We start from the raw sequence: 19,077 nt of genomic DNA, 5'->3' as shown, positions 1-19,077 counted from the left end.
GTGGATAGCTTTGGCCAGTGGCCTCTCCACCCAGACCCCCCTTCCCCGAGGCTGCCCACACGTGTGCCTGGGGTGGGGGGTGGCATGCACTCTGGGACTTGAGGACAGAGCAAGCCCTGGCATTGTCACAATTCGCCACCAAGCCCCTTACCATCTCTGCACCTGTTTGCTTGCCCGTAAAACAGGATAATAATACTTGCCCTATTTACAGCATGGGGTTGTTATATGACTAAAATAAGAAAATGGTTATTGGATGCTTAGGATGTTTTTCGATCTCAGACACTTTTTAAGGTTAGAAGGACTGTGGCAATGAGTACAGGGTCTCGCTGCGGACAGTATTCCTGTAGCTTGACATCTGCCTCTGGTTTCCTCAAATATCATGATACTTGGACACCTCGGGGAATCCATCAACACATCTGCCCCTTCTCAGCACTGTTAACATCCTCGGGATTCTCTGTCCTCAAAAAGCTTACAAACTAGGAGGGGAGGCTGTCCCCGCTCACGGTAGGAGTAGGGAACCATATAAGGCAGATGTAATCAGGGGCTAAAAATAAGTAGTCAGAGCTTGCCGGGAGAGGGGGAGCAGGGGACGGGGATGGGGCCCTGGGGCTGGTGAGCATGACCAAGTTAGCAAGAGAGGGGCCGGGAAGCTTTTGTGGGGCTGAATTAGGTGTTGGTTCCTATATTATTTTCCTGGGGCTGCCATAGCAAATGACTCCAAACTGGGTGGCTTCAAACAACAGAAATGTATTCTCTCCCAGTCTGGAGGCCAGAAGTCTGAAATCAAGGTGTGGGCAGGGCTGCGCTCCCTCTGGAGGCTCCTGGGGAGGATCCTTCCTGCCAGCTTCTGGTGGGTCTGCAGGCCTAGGCCTTCCTTGGCTGGTTGGTGCATCTCTCCGATCTGTGCCTCTGCCCTCACATGGCCTCTTCTCTGTGTGTCTCCTCCTCTTTTTTTTAAAATATATATATTATTAAAATTATTTTAATTAATTAATTAATTTTTGGCTGCATTGGGTCTTCGTTGCTGCACACTGGCTTTCTCTAGTTGCAGTGAGCGGGGGCTAATCTTCGTTGAGGTGCGCGGGCTTCTCATTGCGGTGGCTTCTCTTGTTGCGAAGTACGGGCTCTAGGAGCGCGGGCTTCAGTAGTTGTGGCACATGGGCTCAGTTGCTCCGCAGCATGTGGGATCTTCCCAGACCAGGGCTCGAACGCGTGTTCCCTGCATTGGCAGGCGGATTGTTAACCACTGCGCCACCAGGGAAGCCCTCTCCTCCTCTTATAAGAGCACCAGTCGTTGGATTCAGGGCCCACCCTAATCCAATATGACCTCATCTTGACTACTTACCTCCACACAGACCTTATTTCCAAATCATGTCACATCCTGAGGTTCCAGATGGAACGCTCTTCAACCACTACGGTTCCTTAGCCCTGGACCCAGGCTGCTGAGCAGTTACTGGCTATGAACAGATTGTTCTTGTCTCTCTCCCAGGTGGTCGCACCTGTTTCCTTGGTCCTCTCTCGGGCCCCACTGCCTACGCGATTGCACCAGCGACTAATCTGGAGCTCTGCTGACACTCCCTGGACAAGTGTGTTGAATGAATGGATGGACAGCTGGCCAGGGGCAGGGGATTCCAGGAGCAGCACCTAGCCTAGCGGTGGTGCTGGGGAGGACAGTGGGGAGAATTTTCCAGGAATAGGCATGTGCTGAGGGCAGGGGGTCTGGTTTCTGGCTGGTCGTGTGATGGGGAGAGCGGTGAGCTGAGAACCCAGAAACTCTCCTGGGGAGTGAGCGCCAGCACCCAGCCCCGCACTGTCTCCTACGTGCTCGGCAGGGGAGGGGCAGGGTGCAGGCCCCTCCTACTACTCTGCAGACGCCACTTGGAGAAGGAACTTCCCGGTGACCCTCTGACACCATCCACGAGGGGTCCACCTCTCGGCCTCTGCCTTCCTATGCTCTCCTTGCCGGCAGGAGCCCCTAGCTGGAAGGTGTCTGGGTCTCCTCACAGCGGAGTTACGGGTCCCCAACCCAGAGACTGGGGTGTCGGCCAGCTCTGGGAGCTGGTGACTGTCTCTGTGGCGCTCTCTGTGGCTTGTCCTGGCTCTGGAGGAGCGCAGGGGTGGGGGCAGGTCTCCAGGGGCCCCTTGCCTTTCCAGAAATGCTCACCAGTGAATCCAGTTTGCACCCAAAATGCCTTACCCCCCCTACCCCAGGAGCTCCTACGATGAGCCCCCGGGGTCCACATCCCTGCCTGGCACTGAAACTCTGCCGCCAGGAAGCGAGTTCTCTCTTCCTGCCTGCCCGCCGCCCCTCCAATTAGCTGCTATTTCTTTAAGGGGAGGATCTTTATATTTAGGAATCCAGATCATGGTTATCACAGCAACCTCCTGAGCTGGTAAGGCAGATACTCCTAGGACCCTTTGATCACAAAATAATAGGACTGGGCAGGTAAAGTGACCCCGCCCATGGGTACTTCTCTGGTTCTGAATCCTGGTCCTGGATCTCCTGTCTTCTGGAAATTTGAACTTCCTGAGTTAAGGGAAGGCCTCATGTTTTGCCACCATCCATCCATCCATCCACTGGCTGTTCAGGTGCTGGGATACAAAAATCTCTGATAGACAGGAAACCAGATAAGTTATCTAGTTCATTAGACATTTATAGGTGCAGCTGAGAAAGAGACTAGGATGGAAAGAGGGGAAGGTTGGGTTGGGAGGTAGCCTCACCAGGGTGGCCAGGAGGCCTGGCAGAGAAGGTGACCAGAAGCCAAGACTCAGGGAAGGAGGGGAGAGAGCTAGGCAGTTATGTGGGGAGCATTCCCAGCAGAAAGCACAGCACAGGGAGGAAGGGGGGCCTGACGCTCCCCGGAAGAGCGAAGAAAGAGACAGAGACGGGTGGGGGTGGGCAGCGTTGGAGGGTGTGTGCAGAGGGGGGCAAGGGGCTCAGGAAGGGGCTGTTCCACAGCCCAGGTGAGAGACAACAGCACCTGGGGCCAGGGCTGGTGGGGGCGGGGGGTGAGGTGGGGGAGAAACAGTTAAATTGAGGATAGATTTTGAAGGTAGACAACAGGTTCAACTAAGGTTTTGGAGAAAGAAAAGAATTGTTGATGCTTTGTGTGTTTTTTTTTTTTGGCTGAGCCCTGGGATCTTAGTTTCCCGCAGTGAAAGTGCCACATCTTAACCACTGGACCTCCAGGGATGTCCTAATGCTTTATCTTTTTAAATTTTAATTAATTAATTAATTAATTAATTGATTTATATTTATTTATTATTTTTGGCTGTGTTGGGTCTTCGTTGCTGCGTGCGGGCTTTCTCAGTGAGCGGGGGCTACTCTTCGTTGCGGTGCACGGGCTTCTCATTGCGGTGGCCTCTCTTGTTGTGGAGCACGGGCTCTAGAGAGTGAGGGCTTCAGTAGATGCAGCACATGGGCTCAGTAGTTGTGGCTCGCGGGCTTTAGAGCGCAGGCACAGTAGTTGTGGCGCAGAGGTTTAGTTGCTCCACGGCATGTGGGATCTTCCTGGACCAGGGCTCGAACCCGTGTCCCCTGCATTGGCAGGCGGATTCTTAACCACTGTGCCACCAGGGAAGCCCCATTTTTGGAACAGCTTTATTGAGATATAATTAATATACTCTACAATTTGCCCATTTAAAGTGTACAATTCAATAGTTTTTAGTATATTCACAGAAATGTGTAACTATCAGCACAGTCAATTTTAGAATATTTTTCTTCACCTCAAAGAGAAACCCCTGTGTCCGTCAGCAGTCACCCCACCCCCTACCCTGTTCCACCCCTGCCCAGCCTCCCATCCCCTGGCTGCCACTAATCTGCTTTCTGCCTCTGTGGGTTTCCCTGTTCTGGACATTTCATGTAAATGGAATCATGCAATGTATACCCTCCCCCCTTGGCTTGACCTTCCTCCCTAAACTCCTCTGAGCAGACCTAGTGGCAGGGGCTCCTGGGGGTGAGATCTGCTAAGGATGACGCCTCACCCCTGAGCTGGCATGGTGGGGGGAGAGCTGTGGAGCTGGGCAGAGCTGCTGGCGGTGCCAAGGTGAAGGGGCTGCGGTGGTCGGGGCATGCAGGCCGGTGTGCGAGGCCCTTCCGAGCCGTGGAAACATCAGCTCTGATTGCTGGACAAGCAAAGTGCCGCTGAGGGGGAGCTGGAGCTGCTCTCCCTTGTCTCTGGGACAGCCAAAGCAGTGTCCCCGAGGCCTGAGTCGTTCCTGAAGGGCTCACTGTTTTGCTCCTTGTGTTCACTGGTCTTAAGGACGGCGGTGAGGCCACGTGGGCAACTCGAGTGGCCTATCTCCCATCGTGCTGCCGGTTCCCAGAGCGGGGAAGGGCCCTCACCCGTTCTCACACAGATGTGGCCCCTGATATGCCTTTGCACTGGGGTGAAGTGCAGGGTCACCTCACTTCAACAGCTGGATGGGAGGGGCCCGGGAGGCAGAAGACAGAGAGGGAGGCGAGTGTGGCCGTGGAAGTTTCTGGGTGAGTCAGGGCTGCCTGGAAGTGGGAGTCAGTGGCCGCAGGAGTTAGCCTGAGGCTGAGGAGGCCGAGGTCTGGGCCCGGGAGTGTTGGTAGCTCAGGTCTGTTCCTGACCCAGGCCAGCGGGAACCACGGAGAGCTGGGCCACCCCCAGGCGCCCACAGCTCCTTGTCTGAGCTGCTTCCAGCTGGAAGAAGGGGAGAAGGACCCCGGGCAGAAAGACCTCGCCTGGCCCACTGACTGACCCCCAGAAACAGGGGGTTGAGGGGAGTAGGGTGCAGGTGAGCCAGCTTGGTTCCTGTCCAAAGCTCGTTCTGTTTTTGGCCTGGCATCTTTGCTCTTCTAGGAAATTATTATTATCATACCTGACATTCGTAGAATGCTTTTTTTTGGCCATGCGACTTGCAGAATCTTAGTTCCCCGACCAGGGATTGAACCTGGGTCCCGGCATTGAAAGCGCCGAGTCCTAACCACTGGACCACTGGGAAATTCCCTGTAGAATGTTTTTAAACATCGTCTGATGTTTAAAATACTCTGAAGGGGTTGGCAAAGCAGGTATCATTTTCTGCGTTTTATGGGTGAATGGAGCTGGGTGTGGGGAGTGAGGGGCAGCCCACATACTAACCTGCATGGCGGTGAGGAAGGCTCCAAGGAGCAGAGCCCAGCTCTCCTGGCTTCTAACGGTGAACAGAGAGACCAGTCTGGCTCTGGGTCTCGCGGCAAAGGAAAGCCCTGAGATGTGGGCCTGGACCAGGAAGGTGTCAGATCTGGTTCCTGAGCTTGAGAACCAAACCAGCTTCCTCCCACTTCCCTGGCTCGGGGAGGCGGTGCGTCTGTGTCATTGCTCCCCCACCCCTGCCAAGCCCATGACAGCTCTGACCTGAACCCAAGGCGTTTATCTGACCGCGACCTTGAGGAGCCACACTCCTTTAGCCCCCAGTGGGTTGCTCCCTGCCTGGTACCCCAAAGTTAGACCATCAGCCCTCCCAGAGGTGGTCCTCGAGCTCCCAGGGAAGTTGTTTCTTCGGGTGAGGAGGTGGAGGTGGGGGAAACCACCCGCCTGCCTCAGCCTGTCTCAGAATCCAACTTGCATCCCTCCCTCCTTCCTTTTCCCTCCCACCCACCTCGGCCCCTCTGAACGGAGGAAGTATTGCCAACGACTCCTGCAAGAATCTGTGCTCACTTCAGGCAGGGAAAGGTGAGCAATCCTTTAATGATAGAGTCACACCCAGGGCTTAGGGCTTAATGTTTTGATTCTTCCAAAGGTACTTGCCTTTTGAAAGTGAGTGCTCACCCATATTCATGAATCCTCCGGGCGTCAGTACTGAGCACGTGTGTACACCATGGCTGTGGGATCCCGGGCGATTTCTCTGTGTACCTCCCAAACCCAGAATTCCCGGGAATTAGGGGTGGGGAAGGGGGATGGAGTTATTCTGTCAATCTCTGGACTTTATGGGTTAAAAACAATTGTCTTGAAGTCTTGAACATCCTTTTCAAAGGGAGGAAGAAGAGGGTAGGCAGAGAAGTCGCTGTCCGTCTGAGGCTGACTCACCCCCTCTCATTTCGGGGTGGGCAAGGGAGTGGCCAGATGCTGGGACAGCTCAAGAGACTCGGAATTGGTGGAGAGCTGGGTTCCAGAACCAGCCCACTGCTAACTAGCCTAACTAGCCCTGTGGTCTTGGGATAATCACTTAGAGTTTTAGGATCCTGATCAGTGAAATTAAACCAGTTCGTCTGTGAGGAGGTCCCTTTTGACCCCCATCCCATGGTTCCCACTGACTGCTGCCACATCGTTGTGTCCTATCCCCTGGGTGAATTATTTTGGGGCTAGAGTCCAGCCCGGGAAAAGCTGTCCTGGTGGGATTAGCCTTGACTTTAGGAGCTTGGCCAGGAAGCCAAAGAACCTTCCGAGAATGGCTGCCTGGTCTCCTTGTCTGGGGGGAGGAGAGAGGGGCCCACAGAACGGTGAGGGAGAGGGTCTCAGGGTCCCAGGAGGAGGTAGGCACTTCCCTCCTAAGTTCCTTTTCAGCATCAGCGTCTGTAAAGCCATCTGAAGACTCATCCAAGAGGTGAAGAAACAAGGGGCCCTGAGCAGTGAACATTTACTCTATAAATAAGGCCAAGAAAAAATGTGATGCCAGGGGGGTCGCTGCCATTGGCTCAGTCCAGGAGCGCTCAGGGACAGGATCTAGAACACGGAGGGGTTGGGCTGCCGCTCTGGCCTTGTGAACTTTGATTCTGAAGTGCCCTCCACTGCACCTCAGGCACCGCAGATGAGACGTCCAAGTGTCTGGGCAGAGGACAGCCTGGTGAAAGACGGGTGACTACCTGGACGACCAGACCACTATTCCTGACTCCCGGGGACAGGTGTGTCCAGAGGTAGAAGTGGAAAGTGATTGTACCACGAGGACTTTTTTTTTTTTAACTGATGACGCATCCACATCATCATGTATGAGTAACGGTGTATTCTACCTGTGTGTGACTTTGGACTCAATGGTTTCAGTTCAAACGGATGAGAAGTCACGTCAACAGATGCTTGGAAACATGAGCTAAGGAGACTTGGAAGGTTGGAACTGAGTCTACATTCTGGTCCATGAAGAGGTCGGCCAAAGCAGGTCAACCAAACAAAAGATCTTGGGTGTTGACCTCTCTTCTCCCAAGGTCCAGTTCCAAACTCGAGACAGACTCCCTGACACTTGGTACTGAGGGTGACCCAGAGCAGGGATTCTCAAACTTTGGTGTTCATTAGAATCACCTTGTGAAACACCCAGATTCACACTGACCCAACCCTAGAGATGGGGCATCTGTGCCGGGAAAGCCCTGCAGGGCTCGGATGCCACTTGTTGTGGTCCAGAGAGCTCAGCTTTGTTTCTTGGCCTGAGTGCTAGCCCAGCCCTGGATGGCCTGTTGAGCCAACACTTGACTTTGCTGTGTCTGCTTGCTCATTTCAAGAGAAGTTAATAATCCTTGCTTTCCCTGCCTCAGAGGACTGCTGGGGGGGATGAAGAACATGAAGTTACTTGGGGAAGTATGAAGTTCTGTGTGAAGGTCAGATGTCATCTAGCTCTGTGCTGGGTGCATGTTGATCAGCAAAGTGGAAAGGTGCTGTGATGGAGGTCTTCTTGGGCTGCTGGAGAAAATGATCAAGAGGAGGAATTTTTAGGGAAAAGGCAGGGGAGGCAGGAGAGTGGTTGTCAACCACCCCACCCCACCCGACTTAGGCAGTGGGACAGACAGACCTAAGGAGAGCTGCTGGGCAGGAAGTACCAAGGGGGTGGCTGAACCCCAGCTCCTTCATCTCCCCTCACCCACTAGGCCCTTCCATGGAACGCTAGCATGTCATGGGGCGTAGTTTGCAAACCATGTGGGAGCAGAAAGAACTCTAGACTGAGGGCCATGAACTTGGGCTCTGTCCCAGCTCTACCCCCTGATCTTGGGCAAGTCTCTAAAGCTCCCCAGCCAGAGCTTCCTCCTCTGCAGTGGACTCACCAAGTCCCCTGGCAACTCCGCAGTAACCTGAGTCTGTACAAAAGTGTTTGGGAAGAGTTAGGAGCTGGAAAAAAGTCCCGTGTTTGGTGGTGGAGAGAGGAGAGAGGAACTGAGCCTGGGGTTCCTGCTAAGGCTGTGGGAGGGTGGGGGAGCAACTGAATGGTTGACGCCCCCACCCCCCAGAGAAAGGCTGATGGCAGAGGGGGTGTCAGGAGAGAAAGCAGAGCCAGTTTATGCTGTGCTTTGCCTGGGGCACCAGCCTGTCAGGCTCAGGGGCCTTCCCATGATCGCCGAGGCTGAGCTGGGGACTTGCTATTCACGTACCCTGTCCAGGGCCCGGGCGGCTGCCTTGACATTAGCACATACAGTGCGGTACTACATGTCCTGGGGTAGACTGAGACTCATCTTACCAGGCTCTCACACTGGCCAGCATGTCCTGGGTCCTCTGCGTCCCCCACCCCTCCTCCAGGGCCACTAGGGGGCTTCAGCAAGACCCTAGGGAGGCCAGGGTGGGTGGTAAGACACTGGGTTTGATTTCACAGAATTGCACTGAGTTTAACTGGAGGCTCTTGAAGCCTCTGACTGCCTCCTGGAGGAGAGATTGGGCCCAATGGCACAGCTGCTTCCTGGGGATTGAGCTCTGGGGACCCAATGGCATGGCTTGTTCCATTGAGAGACTTTCTGTCAGAGAAGTTATTTTTAGCCTGGGAAGGAAGGTCACAGGGCATGAAACCATTACCCTGGGTTTTTTTTCACTCCAGATTGCTTAGTGGAAGGGCAGGGGCAGCTTGGCACTAAGTCATAAAACCCAGGGAAGAGCATGGATGTAAATGTGTGTACACACATATACCCACTTGACTTCCTGTCCAGGGCCCAGGCGTGGAAATACACAACAGTGCGAAGGTCACATATACCTCCAAAGTCTGGGGTCCTTATCTCCCTTCAGAGGATGCAGCTCTCTCACCCCAACCAGGACAGAGGGTGTTTTGACAATATTAGAAATGCCACAGGCAGTCAGACCCACAGTCTGTTCAGCCCGGTATCACCACCATCATCAACACCATCAAAATCACTACCACCATTATCATCATCACCACCATCATCACCATAATCAACACCATCAAAATCACTATCACCACCATCATCATCAACAACATTAATAGTAGAGGGTGACAGGGCCTGTTGGAAAGGGCTGGATTCCCTAGAGGAGAATCCTCGACCACTGCTATTTCAAGGTCAGATGCAAAGCCCTGGTGACCCATCCAATTTGGGAGCCTCCAGTGGGCACGTGAGTGGGGAGGGGTCAAGAGCAGAAGCCTTGGGGTCAGGATAATTTGGCTAAGCAGAGGTTTGCAGCTTTGGCTGCATGTTAGAACTACTCCCCAATATTTTTTTTTTGGGGGGTAAAGTTCTGATGCTGGGGCTACACCCTGGACTAATTCAATGAGAACCTCTGAGGAGGGGGAGAGGAGTAGGATCAAGAACCAGGTGATTCCAATATACAGCCAGTGTCAAGAACCACTGGTTCAGAGGCAGTTTTCTGAGCTCATGTAGACTGTGCTTCTCAAACTGTAATATGCAACAAATGAATTGTTAAAATGCAGATTCTGATTCAGTGGTTCTAGGCTGGGGCCTGAGAGTCTGCATCTCTACAAGGCTCCCAGGTGATGCTGATGCTGCAGGGGCCTGGACTACACGCTGAGTAGCGCGGGGGAGTGGGGGGGAGTAGGATGGGGTAGGGGGCAGGGTAGAACCCTTCTGTAGGGTCAGGCAATCTCCTTGGCAGCTCTGGAGTTAAATGGCCTCAGCCAGTTGCTAGCTGTGTGATGTTGGGCAAGGCATTCAGTGCCTCTGATTCCAGTCCTCTCACCTGTAAAATGGGGATGAGTAAGACTTGTTTTACAGAAGTAAGCAAGTTGAGTAAGATCAAGTAAGTTCATGTTTTATACATAAAGTGCTCAAGCATTGCCTGGCACGCTGAATAATTGTACAAATGTATCTCACATATATCTTGCTGGTCAGAGGCCTGTCAGTCTCTTGGGTTAAACCAAATTCCTGCCATAAGATTTTTTTCCAGAGGTTGTCGGGGTTGGGGGTGGGCGCGTGGGGGGGGAGATAGAGATGCAAGCAAAGGAATCAGGACTTACAGGTATTCAGGTGGTAATGAAAGAAAATTTTAATGAGTAACCTCCAGCTCCCCCACTAAGGGACCAGGAATTCCTATTGTACCCAAATCTCCCCATGGACATCTTCATAGCACTTTCTGGGGGTCAGGCAGGGTCCCAGCTCTGGGAACAGAGGGAGGATTAAGCCTTGGTTCCTGCAATCCAGGAGCCAGAGAGGGCGCATGCAGGGAGGGGCGAGGTACCAGCGGGAAGGGGTTCTTCTATGCGCCCCTCAACACAGCGTAGCATGGAAGGTCTGGGCAAGGAGCAGGCAGTTCTGGGTTCCACTTGCCCTCTAGCCGCCTGGTGTCTTGGGCAAATCAAAGACTTTCTCTAGACCTTCACCTCTGAAACCTGGCTGACAGTAATAAGGGAGGTGAATGTGGTCACAAATGTGAAGGTTGTTGGGGGAAGTGTTATATCAACATGTGGGCTCCTTTATAATAAAAGGCACCCAAACTTCCCATCCTTCTGAATTTGATAGCAGGTTGTATCTGTGAGGGTTAATGAGAAAATATTTGTTCCTGGCCCCTGGTGTCTTCCCCAGCTTTCAGGGAACAAGGGGGTGGGTACCCTGAGGCAGAAGGGGTAGGTACCCCCAAGAAGTGGCTTTTCTTTGTGGGAGGCAGAGCTGGGCCTGAGAGAGGAGGCGCTGTACCCAGCAGGGAGGAGGGATGGTGCTTCCTCAGAAAGAGTCCTGTGAATCAAGGGAGACCCGGGGATGTCTCAGCTACCCTGAGGCAGGGCACCCGCGGTCCTGTCCCCTCATCCCCATGTGTTGGCGATGTTCCCCCTCTGTGGGTCTCCTCCTTAAACAGGTCCCAGCCTGGTGGGAGGGGGCAGAAGCGTTAGGCCCCACCCTCCCTTTTGACCCCATTGTCCAAATAAATCACACTTGTCCCTTGACAGAGGCATCTGACACAGACTGGGCCCCTTCCTGCCCTCTGCTTTGCTCTCCCAGTGCCCTCGGCTGTCCCGGTAAAGCTCTGGGCCCTTAGAAGGGGATCCCCTCAGGAGGGGTTCACTAAGTCCACCAGGAAGCCCAGGCCTGCCCGTTTTGGGTATCTCTTCCTCCTCAGGCCATGTCCCCTCTAATCTTAGGTAGAGAGGCCAGCAAATGCCTGCCCTTAAGGGGACAGAATTGGATGTGTGACTTAAGGTTGAGAGCCACAAGTAATCCCCTAAGTGCTCTGCCCCTTAACCTAAGAGGATCTGGCCAGCACACACCTGTTTTCACTACTTTGCTGGTAGCAATATAAAAAGCACGCTGGTTAATGACTCTAGGAACTGACAAGGGGTGGGGTGGACATGCATCTGTCCTATCCTGGAAAGATCTCCGGGTAAGCCAGGCTGCACGTGCCTGCCCGCAAGGCTGAGGAAGGGCTGGAAGGGCTCGCCCAACTTCCATCCCCACGGGGAGGCTGGAGAGGCAGGGTCAGGGGCGGGGCTCGGGGGGGGTCAGCTGCTCGCTCTGAGCCACGGCGCTCCCATCAAGAGGGAGGCCCTGCCGGCCACGCAGGGCGGTTATGAAGACCAGGGGGGGAGGAGCCCCAGAGTCCCGCTGGTCCACACCGCTCTCCTGGAGACAGGAGCTAGGCTGAGTTAGACTTTTGAGAAGCAAAGCGAGTGCCAACCCCTTGACATTTACCAATCGTGTTCTAATCATCTAGAACTGCAAGTTTCCGCTTCGGGTGGCACAGAAGATGTTGGCAGTTTGTTGGAGAATCATTTCTCTGCTGGAGACGCAAGTCTAGAGGAGAAGGAAAGGGCGCTTCAGGCAGAAGCGGCCCCTGGAGAGACGAACCTGCTCCTTCACCCCACAGATGGCAGGGAGGTTGGGGGCTCTGAGAAGACAGCCGCCGGGGCCCCCGCCACCAACGGCCTGGGCTCTGATCCCGAAGCCAGCCTCTGCAAAGCCTCAGCCTCCGAGTCAGCTTCCCCCGGGGAACCTGCGGGGTCCGGGGAGGAAGATACGGGCCCGCCTGGAGCAAGCGCCCTTCCCCCAGGAGGGGAGGCGGCGCCCGGGGAGGAGGGGGCGCCCGAGCTCAGCTCAGGAGAGGGCCCAGGACAGGAGGCGGAGGGACAAGCTGGGAGTGGCGAGGTCCCCGAGGAAGCCGCGGAGGCGCTAAGGGACGACCCCGCGCAGGGAGCAGCAGCAGGGCCCCCAGAGCCTGAAGACTCAGGGGACTCTCCCAGCAAGGAGGTCGAGACAGGAGGGGAGGGCCGCCCAGGGCCCGGCCCGGAGCCAGAATTGCCAGATGGAGTCGCGGACTTGGACGCAGAAGCCGCGGAGGGGGCGGAGGACCAGGGGGAGCCCAGCCCCAGCCCAGCGTCGGACGCGCGCGCAGAGGTGGGGGGCGCGCAGGAGGACCGCCCCGCAGAGGGGATCCCCGAGGACGATGAGGACGCGGCCTCCTACGAAGAAGAGGGGGGCGAAGAATCCGAAGAGGACAGCGGCGACGGGTCTAGTTCGGAAGAATCAGGGGGCGCCTCGGAGGAGGAAGAAGCCGGGGAGGAAGTCGGGGAAGGACCCCAGGAAGCGGCGGGAAGCTCGAGCAGTGGGGAGGAGGGGCCCCGACCAAGCGCTGAGGAGTCGCACGCGGGGCCCGAGGGGGCCGAGGCGCAGGAGCCCAAGGAGGAGGGGCGTCAGGGTAGGGGATCCCAGGGCTGCTCCGGGCACCTCCGCGGGGGTGGCGGGGGTGGGGGTGGGGCGTGGCGGCTGTGGTCTTCCCGGAGGTCTTGTGTGTAGGGGCAGGCAGGGACCCACATGGCGGGAGAGCCCCCAGCCAGCCCCGGGTTCGTGGGGTGGAGGCCCCATGGGGGTTGCCCGGCCCTCGGGGTGCCTTCGGGCTGTTCATTAGCCACTTATCCCCAATTCGGAGGGACCCTGGAGAGCCCAGAGGAACCTGATCACGTTATAGGCCATCAGAAACTTACCGGTTAAGGTCCCTCAATGCACTTTAACACAGACCAGTGCCTTAACCCAAAGGACCGGGTTGGGGTGGGGGGCATAGTGGCAGGATTTGAGGCCCGGAGGCAGGCTGGTGGATGTGAGGGGGCACTGCAGGACCATGTTGGTGGGCTAGCTCCTGGGGTCTCCCCTTGAAGACTAGGCCATGTTAGGATGGTGATAAGAAACCTCAGGCTGTCTGTGACACTAATGTCCCACAGACGTCCGTCCACCTGGAGCAGCAGCAGCCTTGCTTGCTCTCTGGGCCGGGGAACAGGGAGGGGGGGTGGGCAGGGCCAAAGCTGCTGGGCAACATTGGAGGCTGCAGCATCCTAGGGAGGTGTGGCCTCATCCACCAAGTACACTGACCTGAACCAAGAACTGGCTTGTAGGATGGAGGCACTGGGGTCAATCTTCACTTTCCAACACAGGTTTCCTTGCAGAGCTTAGTTTCCACACCTGTCAGGTACTCGCACTGGGGGAGCAGGCCCCTCCCCTTTCCCTGGCCTCCTAGTTCTGGATCTGATCTCAGAAAGAATCACTCTCTTGAGGTGCTGCATGAGGCACATTGATTCTTCTCTTCTCCCTTCCCTCCTGGAACTGGTGTCCCTCTGCCCCACAGGCCAAGTCTATCCTCCTTCTGTCACCTAAAATCCTTTGCGCAATCAGCCCCTATAGAAACAGCTGTGATGTTAGAGGCCCAGGAATGTGAGCACTCCTCCCTGGAGCCTCAGGTGGTCACAGACACCTGCTGGGTCAGCAGCAGCAGTGCTCCCGCCTCTCCCTCCCCCTCCCCACTCTGCTCCCCAAGACTCGCTGTAGCAGCTCTTCCTGATAAAATGCTCACTTAACCAGGCCAGTGGTTCTCTTAGAACCCAAAATACAGACTCCTATAAATCACTCCTCTCAGGAAGTTTTCTAACTCCCCCTGCTAAGACTTCGTAGGCACACTTCTTAGGCCCTCCAACTTCTGGAATCTTTCCTTCCGTACCCACATCGCTGTCTGTAATTATATTACTTTCCAGGTTATTTCACCCTGTCTCCCCGCCAGACTGTAGAAAACTCCACAAGGGCAGAGCTGGGTCGGTTTTGGGCACCACGGCATTCACAATGCAGTGCTCCGTGCTTGGTGTATGTAGTAGGTGCTCAATCAACAGTTGTTGAATACCTAAAATGGATCGAGGAGCTTGACAAGTTGAGTTTGAATTTTAAAACTCCCTCCTAGAAACAGGGTTCCTTGCAGTTGAACCTGGCAAGGCTTGGTCAGCACTTGCTCACAACCCCGCCCTTGCCCGACTGGAGGGAACCTAGAGCCACTGGCTCCTAGTTCTGCCCTAACCCTGCTCTCTGCTTCTCTCCCCAGAAGAGGCGGAAGATGTGAGTGAGGAAGCCCCGCTGAGGGACCGCTCCCACATTGAGAAAACTCTGATGCTAAATGAGGACAAGCCAACTGATGATTTCTCTGGTAACCAGGGGCAGAGGCTGGGAGGTGGGGGGGCTGGGGTGGTAGGGGTGGGGCGGGGGATGGGCTGTGTGGTGTGTTGGTGGGGAGCTGGGCTGGGCTGGGACAGCCCTGTGGCCAGCGGCCACGCAGCGCCTGGCGGGACATGGCTGCAGCTCCGAGGCCATCAGGCACCCCAGGGAGGAGGAGCGCCCTGGAGATGGGGGGCTTCATGGAGAAGGCATCCAAGGCTGGGGGGCTCTGGGTTGGCGGGGAGGAGGAAAGGCGATCCAAGCAGAGGGACCAGCGAAAGGGTGGAAGGCAAATCCCAGTGCTGCTGCCTGGGGACGGTGCAGTCTCCAAGTCATGGCCAGGGAGGGCTGTTCATCACTTTGGCTTTGATTCTTTCAGTTGATAAAGCCCTTTGGTGTCCAGTATTTCATTTCATCCTCGTAATAACCCAAGGCTTTCAGCAGGGCTTACTGTCTCCTCTTAATAGATGAGCTGGTGAAAGCTCAGAGCAGGGCAGGGCTTTGCTCTGGCACACAGCTGGGGACGGGCAGCTCACAGGCAGGGTCTGGAAAGACTGACCCTCGGTGGCCCCATGTTCTTCCCTCCCTGTGCCTCACCCCACGAGCCCCTTCTCCCTGGAGCCACACTCTTCTCAAGAAGATACTTGGGATGTCTGAATCCTCCCAGGGGCACCGAGGATGCGGTGAAAGGTGCAGGGCTGGGGTGGCCATGCCTCCTTGCCCTCTAAACCTAAGGCAAGCATGAGTAGAGTTTGTGGGGGCAGAGAGAAGGAGATGGGGTTCCCATCTGCCATAGAGAGGGCCTTCAGGTAGCTGCAGGCTGAGGCGGTGCTTCTGGACACACTGTTGAGGGGAAGGAGAAGAGGATTAGGTTAAAAAAAAGCTCTGGAGGCTTTCAGGCGTTGGGGGGATGCCTTTCGGTTTAAAGATTTCTGAGGGTTGGGATGTGCACCAGCTCCCCCCAGGAACACTGATGTACTGCACGGCCCCTGCTCCCCACCAGGCGGGGCCAGAGCCGCGCTGGGGAGTGAGATGGATCCACAGCGGTGAAGCCGCCTGGTGAAGCCCCTGCCTGACCCTTGCCCTTCTCTGCCCCCAGTGGTGCTGCAGCGGCTTCGAAAGATCTACCACTCATCCATCAAGCCCCTGGAGCAGTCTTACAAATACAATGAGCTTCGGCAGCACGAGATCACAGGTACCTCTAGTGTCTGGAGGTCGGAGGTCCCGCCTATACCTCTGACTGTCCACACTTCCCTGAACCCTCAAGGGGAGTTCTCCTGAGTTCTCAGGGAGGGGCAGAGACCTCAGTGGCACGAACCATCCTTTCCCAGCAGGTGTGCCCCTTAATTTGCGCAGGGCTTTATGGGAGAGCAAGTGTTTCATCTGTGAGCATTCATGCAGGCAGTTTTGGTTTCCAAGGATGGAGATGCCAACTTCCATCCCTCCTGTGCTCAAGAGCCATGAAGGGCTCCCCATTCACATACAGGTCGTGTCTTCAGTCCCCTGATTGGCCTAGAATCCTTCCCTCCTCCTAATGGCTTCTCAACTCAACTTCCCTTGGGTCTGGATTCTTTCAAAACTTGATTTTCAAAATCATAAAAATAAGATATACTTGTTGCCAAAAAAGTTCTGTGCAAAATAGTATAGATTGAAAAATAAAAATCTCTTGATTTCCAGCCTCTCTAATTCCACTCCCAGAGACAGCTGCTGCTACGGTTTCTCATGAATACTTCCATATATTGCTCTGCTTACATGAGCATATCCAAGGGTGTCTTTTCGTTTGTTTTACAAAGATGGGATCACACCACACAGCTGCTCTTTCTGGTCCTTGTGAACCCACCACCCTAAATAACATACCCTGCTGATGGACCACGAGGTGTTTGCCATGTTCTGTTTTTAAAGCGTTACAAACACTGCTATAAGTGTTATGTATTTCATGCAAGTATATTTGTAGGGTACATTTTTTAAAGAAATGCTGGAATTCAATATTTTGATAGTTGTTGCTCAATTGCCTTAGATTGTCCTCTGTGTACCCACAACCACAGGATAGTGTTCTTGTTGCCCCACAGCAAGGCCATTTTTAAGTGTTGCTTGTCTTGGAAACCTGTTAACAATGGCATCTAATTGCCATTTAATGGCCAGTGGTTTGCACGTCTCTTCCTATATTAGTTGGCTGTTTCTGTATCATCTCCGTGATGTTCCCAATGGCTCTACAGCGGATGGGGTGTTGTAGGGCCTACATTATTCCTGCTTTACAGAAGGTGGACCGGAGGCCCTGAGAGATGCTGGGCTACTCAGACCACACAGCTGGAATTAGGAGTGGTAACTTTCTCCTTCTTCCTGTTTCACAATTCCCTTGCAATCTTCTTCGGCAGGCGGCCCAGGGGGATGGTTTCTCTGTGGGGAGAGCATCTCAGTGTCCTGATCTCACTTTCCAGGCTCCCTCCTCTCCCCTCATCTCTCGCCAGTGCCAGGGCTCCTCTGTGCCCCTGGGCAGCCTCCTGTGTGACCTCCCTGCTGGGTCCCTCACTTGCAGCCTCCTGCGTGTGCCAGTGCCGCCCCCTGCTGCAGAGAGCGGGAACAGCAGCCGGGAAAGCCCGCTGGGGTGGTCTCCCGGGAGAGCTGGAAGGCCCAGTTCCCCTTGGTGTGGCCTGGGCCTGGGGAAAAAGGCTTCTTGTGGGATCTCTGTGGCTATAACTGGGGACTCCTGCCACCCCCAACCCCCAGCCTGCCAGTCCCTTCCTGTCCCCGAGCCAGGAGTTGACACCTAGCAGTGCGAAGGACTCACTGAGTGTCTTTACCAGCAGGGAGGAAGGGGCATGGCCTCGTACCAATTTCAGGTAATAAATATGTGCTCTCCCCTCACAAGACACCATCTTGGTCTCAGGGCTCAAGGAGGGGCTGTAAGTCAGCAGGAAGAAGCCTCTTACTGCCCCTTCCCCGAGCCCTGGAGAATTCTGCTTTTCCTGCTCAGGGACCCCAACTGGGGAAGCCCAGGCAGGGTGTTCTCCCCAACATGGGACAAGAACCCGAGAATTGCCGAGTCAGCGCTTGGTCTCGGACACTGGCAAATGTGCCGTGGACTTTGGAGACTAATATTTGAGACCGGCCCTGGAGCCTGGCTTGGGCTGAGCCTGAGGAGGGGTGTCGGGAGGTGCAGTTAAGGGGAGGCAGGCAGGGGACAGGCAGCGCCCGAGTCCAGACCATCCAAGTGTGTATAAGCCTCTTCTGTGTCCTTTGTTCGGTTACCAATCCAGATAGCGGCGTTGCAGCCTCTCCCCACATGGCTGCTCTCTCCTGCCCCTTTTATGAACCGTTCGCTCCCAGATCTGAACCAGGAGGAGTTGACTTCAATTGATCCCTCCCACTCTGGGGCCGGTGTGCTGCGGATCTGTGCATGGCCCAAATGCTGTCTTCCCATGTCCTCTAACTGGGTCATTGCACTAACATAGCATGAGATGTGCCCCTGATGGCGACACGCTCTCTGGTCCAGGGTAGAATCCCACAACTCAGGATGGACTGTCTGGGACGCAGCGTGCAGAACCCTGTCCCTCCGCAGTAAGGAGCTTTGTGAGTTCACCTCCATGTCTCATCCCTGCTGCCCACAGATGGGGAAATCACATCCAAGCCAATGGTGCTGTTCCTGGGACCGTGGAGTGTTGGCAAATCCACCATGATAAACTATCTCCTTGGGCTGGAAAACACTCGCTACCAACTCTATACAGGTAACAGTGAGACTTTCTTGTGTGATTGTTGGTATTTTAGTGTCATATGTAAAAAGCATTTTGAAGAATGAAAACATTCAGGGGATGTAATGTACAGCACAGGGAATATAGGCAACAACAGTGTAATAACTTTGTGTGGTGACTGATGGTAACTAGACTTATTGTGGAGATCATTTTGTAATGTATGAAACTATTGAATCACTCTGTCATACACCTGAATCTAACATAATATTGTAAGTCAATTATACTTCAATTAAAAAAATAAAATATGACAGATTAAAAAAAGAAAAAAGAAAAATTAAAATATTCATATGTGTCTTCAATATAATAATGAAGATTACATGCAAGAAACCAGCAGTTACGCCCATGTTCACAGAGCATTATTCACAATGGCCAAGAGCTATAAACAACCCAAATGTCCATCAATGGATGATGGATAAAAAACATGTGTTCCATCCATGCAGTGGAATATTATTCAGCCTTGAAAAGGAATGAATTTCTAATACATGCCACAGCATGGATAAACCTTGAAGACATTATGCTAAGTGAAATAAGCTAGGCACAAAAGGACAAATATTGTATGAGTTCACTTATATGAGGTCCCAGAGTAGTCAAATTCATAGAGACAGAAAGTGCAGAAGAGATTCTAGGGGCGGGGGGTGGGGGAATGGGAGTTAGTGTTTGATGGGGACAGAGTTTCAGTTTGGCAAGATGAAAATATTCTGGAGATGGATGGTGGTGATGGTTGCACAACAACGTGAATGTTCTTAATCCCACTGAACTGTATACTTA

At 54.3% G+C, this 19,077-nt stretch overlaps 1 protein-coding gene across 4 annotated transcripts in view; it reads left to right on the top strand.

Moving 5' to 3' along the window:
* The window catches only part of SRL (sarcalumenin), a 32,368-nt gene that overhangs the window by 7,706 nt on the left and 5,585 nt on the right, over nucleotides 1-19,077 (top strand). The window contains exons 2-6 of one of the 4 annotated variants that reach the window (XM_082428694.1): nucleotides 5,628-5,681; nucleotides 11,808-12,788; nucleotides 14,451-14,552; nucleotides 15,660-15,755; nucleotides 18,169-18,285. In XM_082428694.1, the coding sequence (XP_082284820.1) occupies nucleotides 5,628-5,681; nucleotides 11,808-12,788; nucleotides 14,451-14,552; nucleotides 15,660-15,755; nucleotides 18,169-18,285 (1,350 nt within the window). The remainder of the gene's footprint in view (nucleotides 1-5,627; nucleotides 5,682-11,807; nucleotides 12,789-14,450; nucleotides 14,553-15,659; nucleotides 15,756-18,168; nucleotides 18,286-19,077) is intronic. The other 3 variants (XM_082428695.1, XM_082428696.1, XM_082428697.1) reach the window with 3 other exon arrangements.

This window comes from Balaenoptera physalus, assembly GCF_965194825.1.
Source record: "Balaenoptera physalus genome assembly, chromosome: 16".
In the NCBI taxonomy this organism is placed as follows: domain Eukaryota; kingdom Metazoa; phylum Chordata; class Mammalia; order Artiodactyla; family Balaenopteridae; genus Balaenoptera; species Balaenoptera physalus.
The sequence above is the reverse complement of the archived record's forward strand: the minus strand, read 5'-3'. Positions and strand labels throughout refer to the sequence as shown.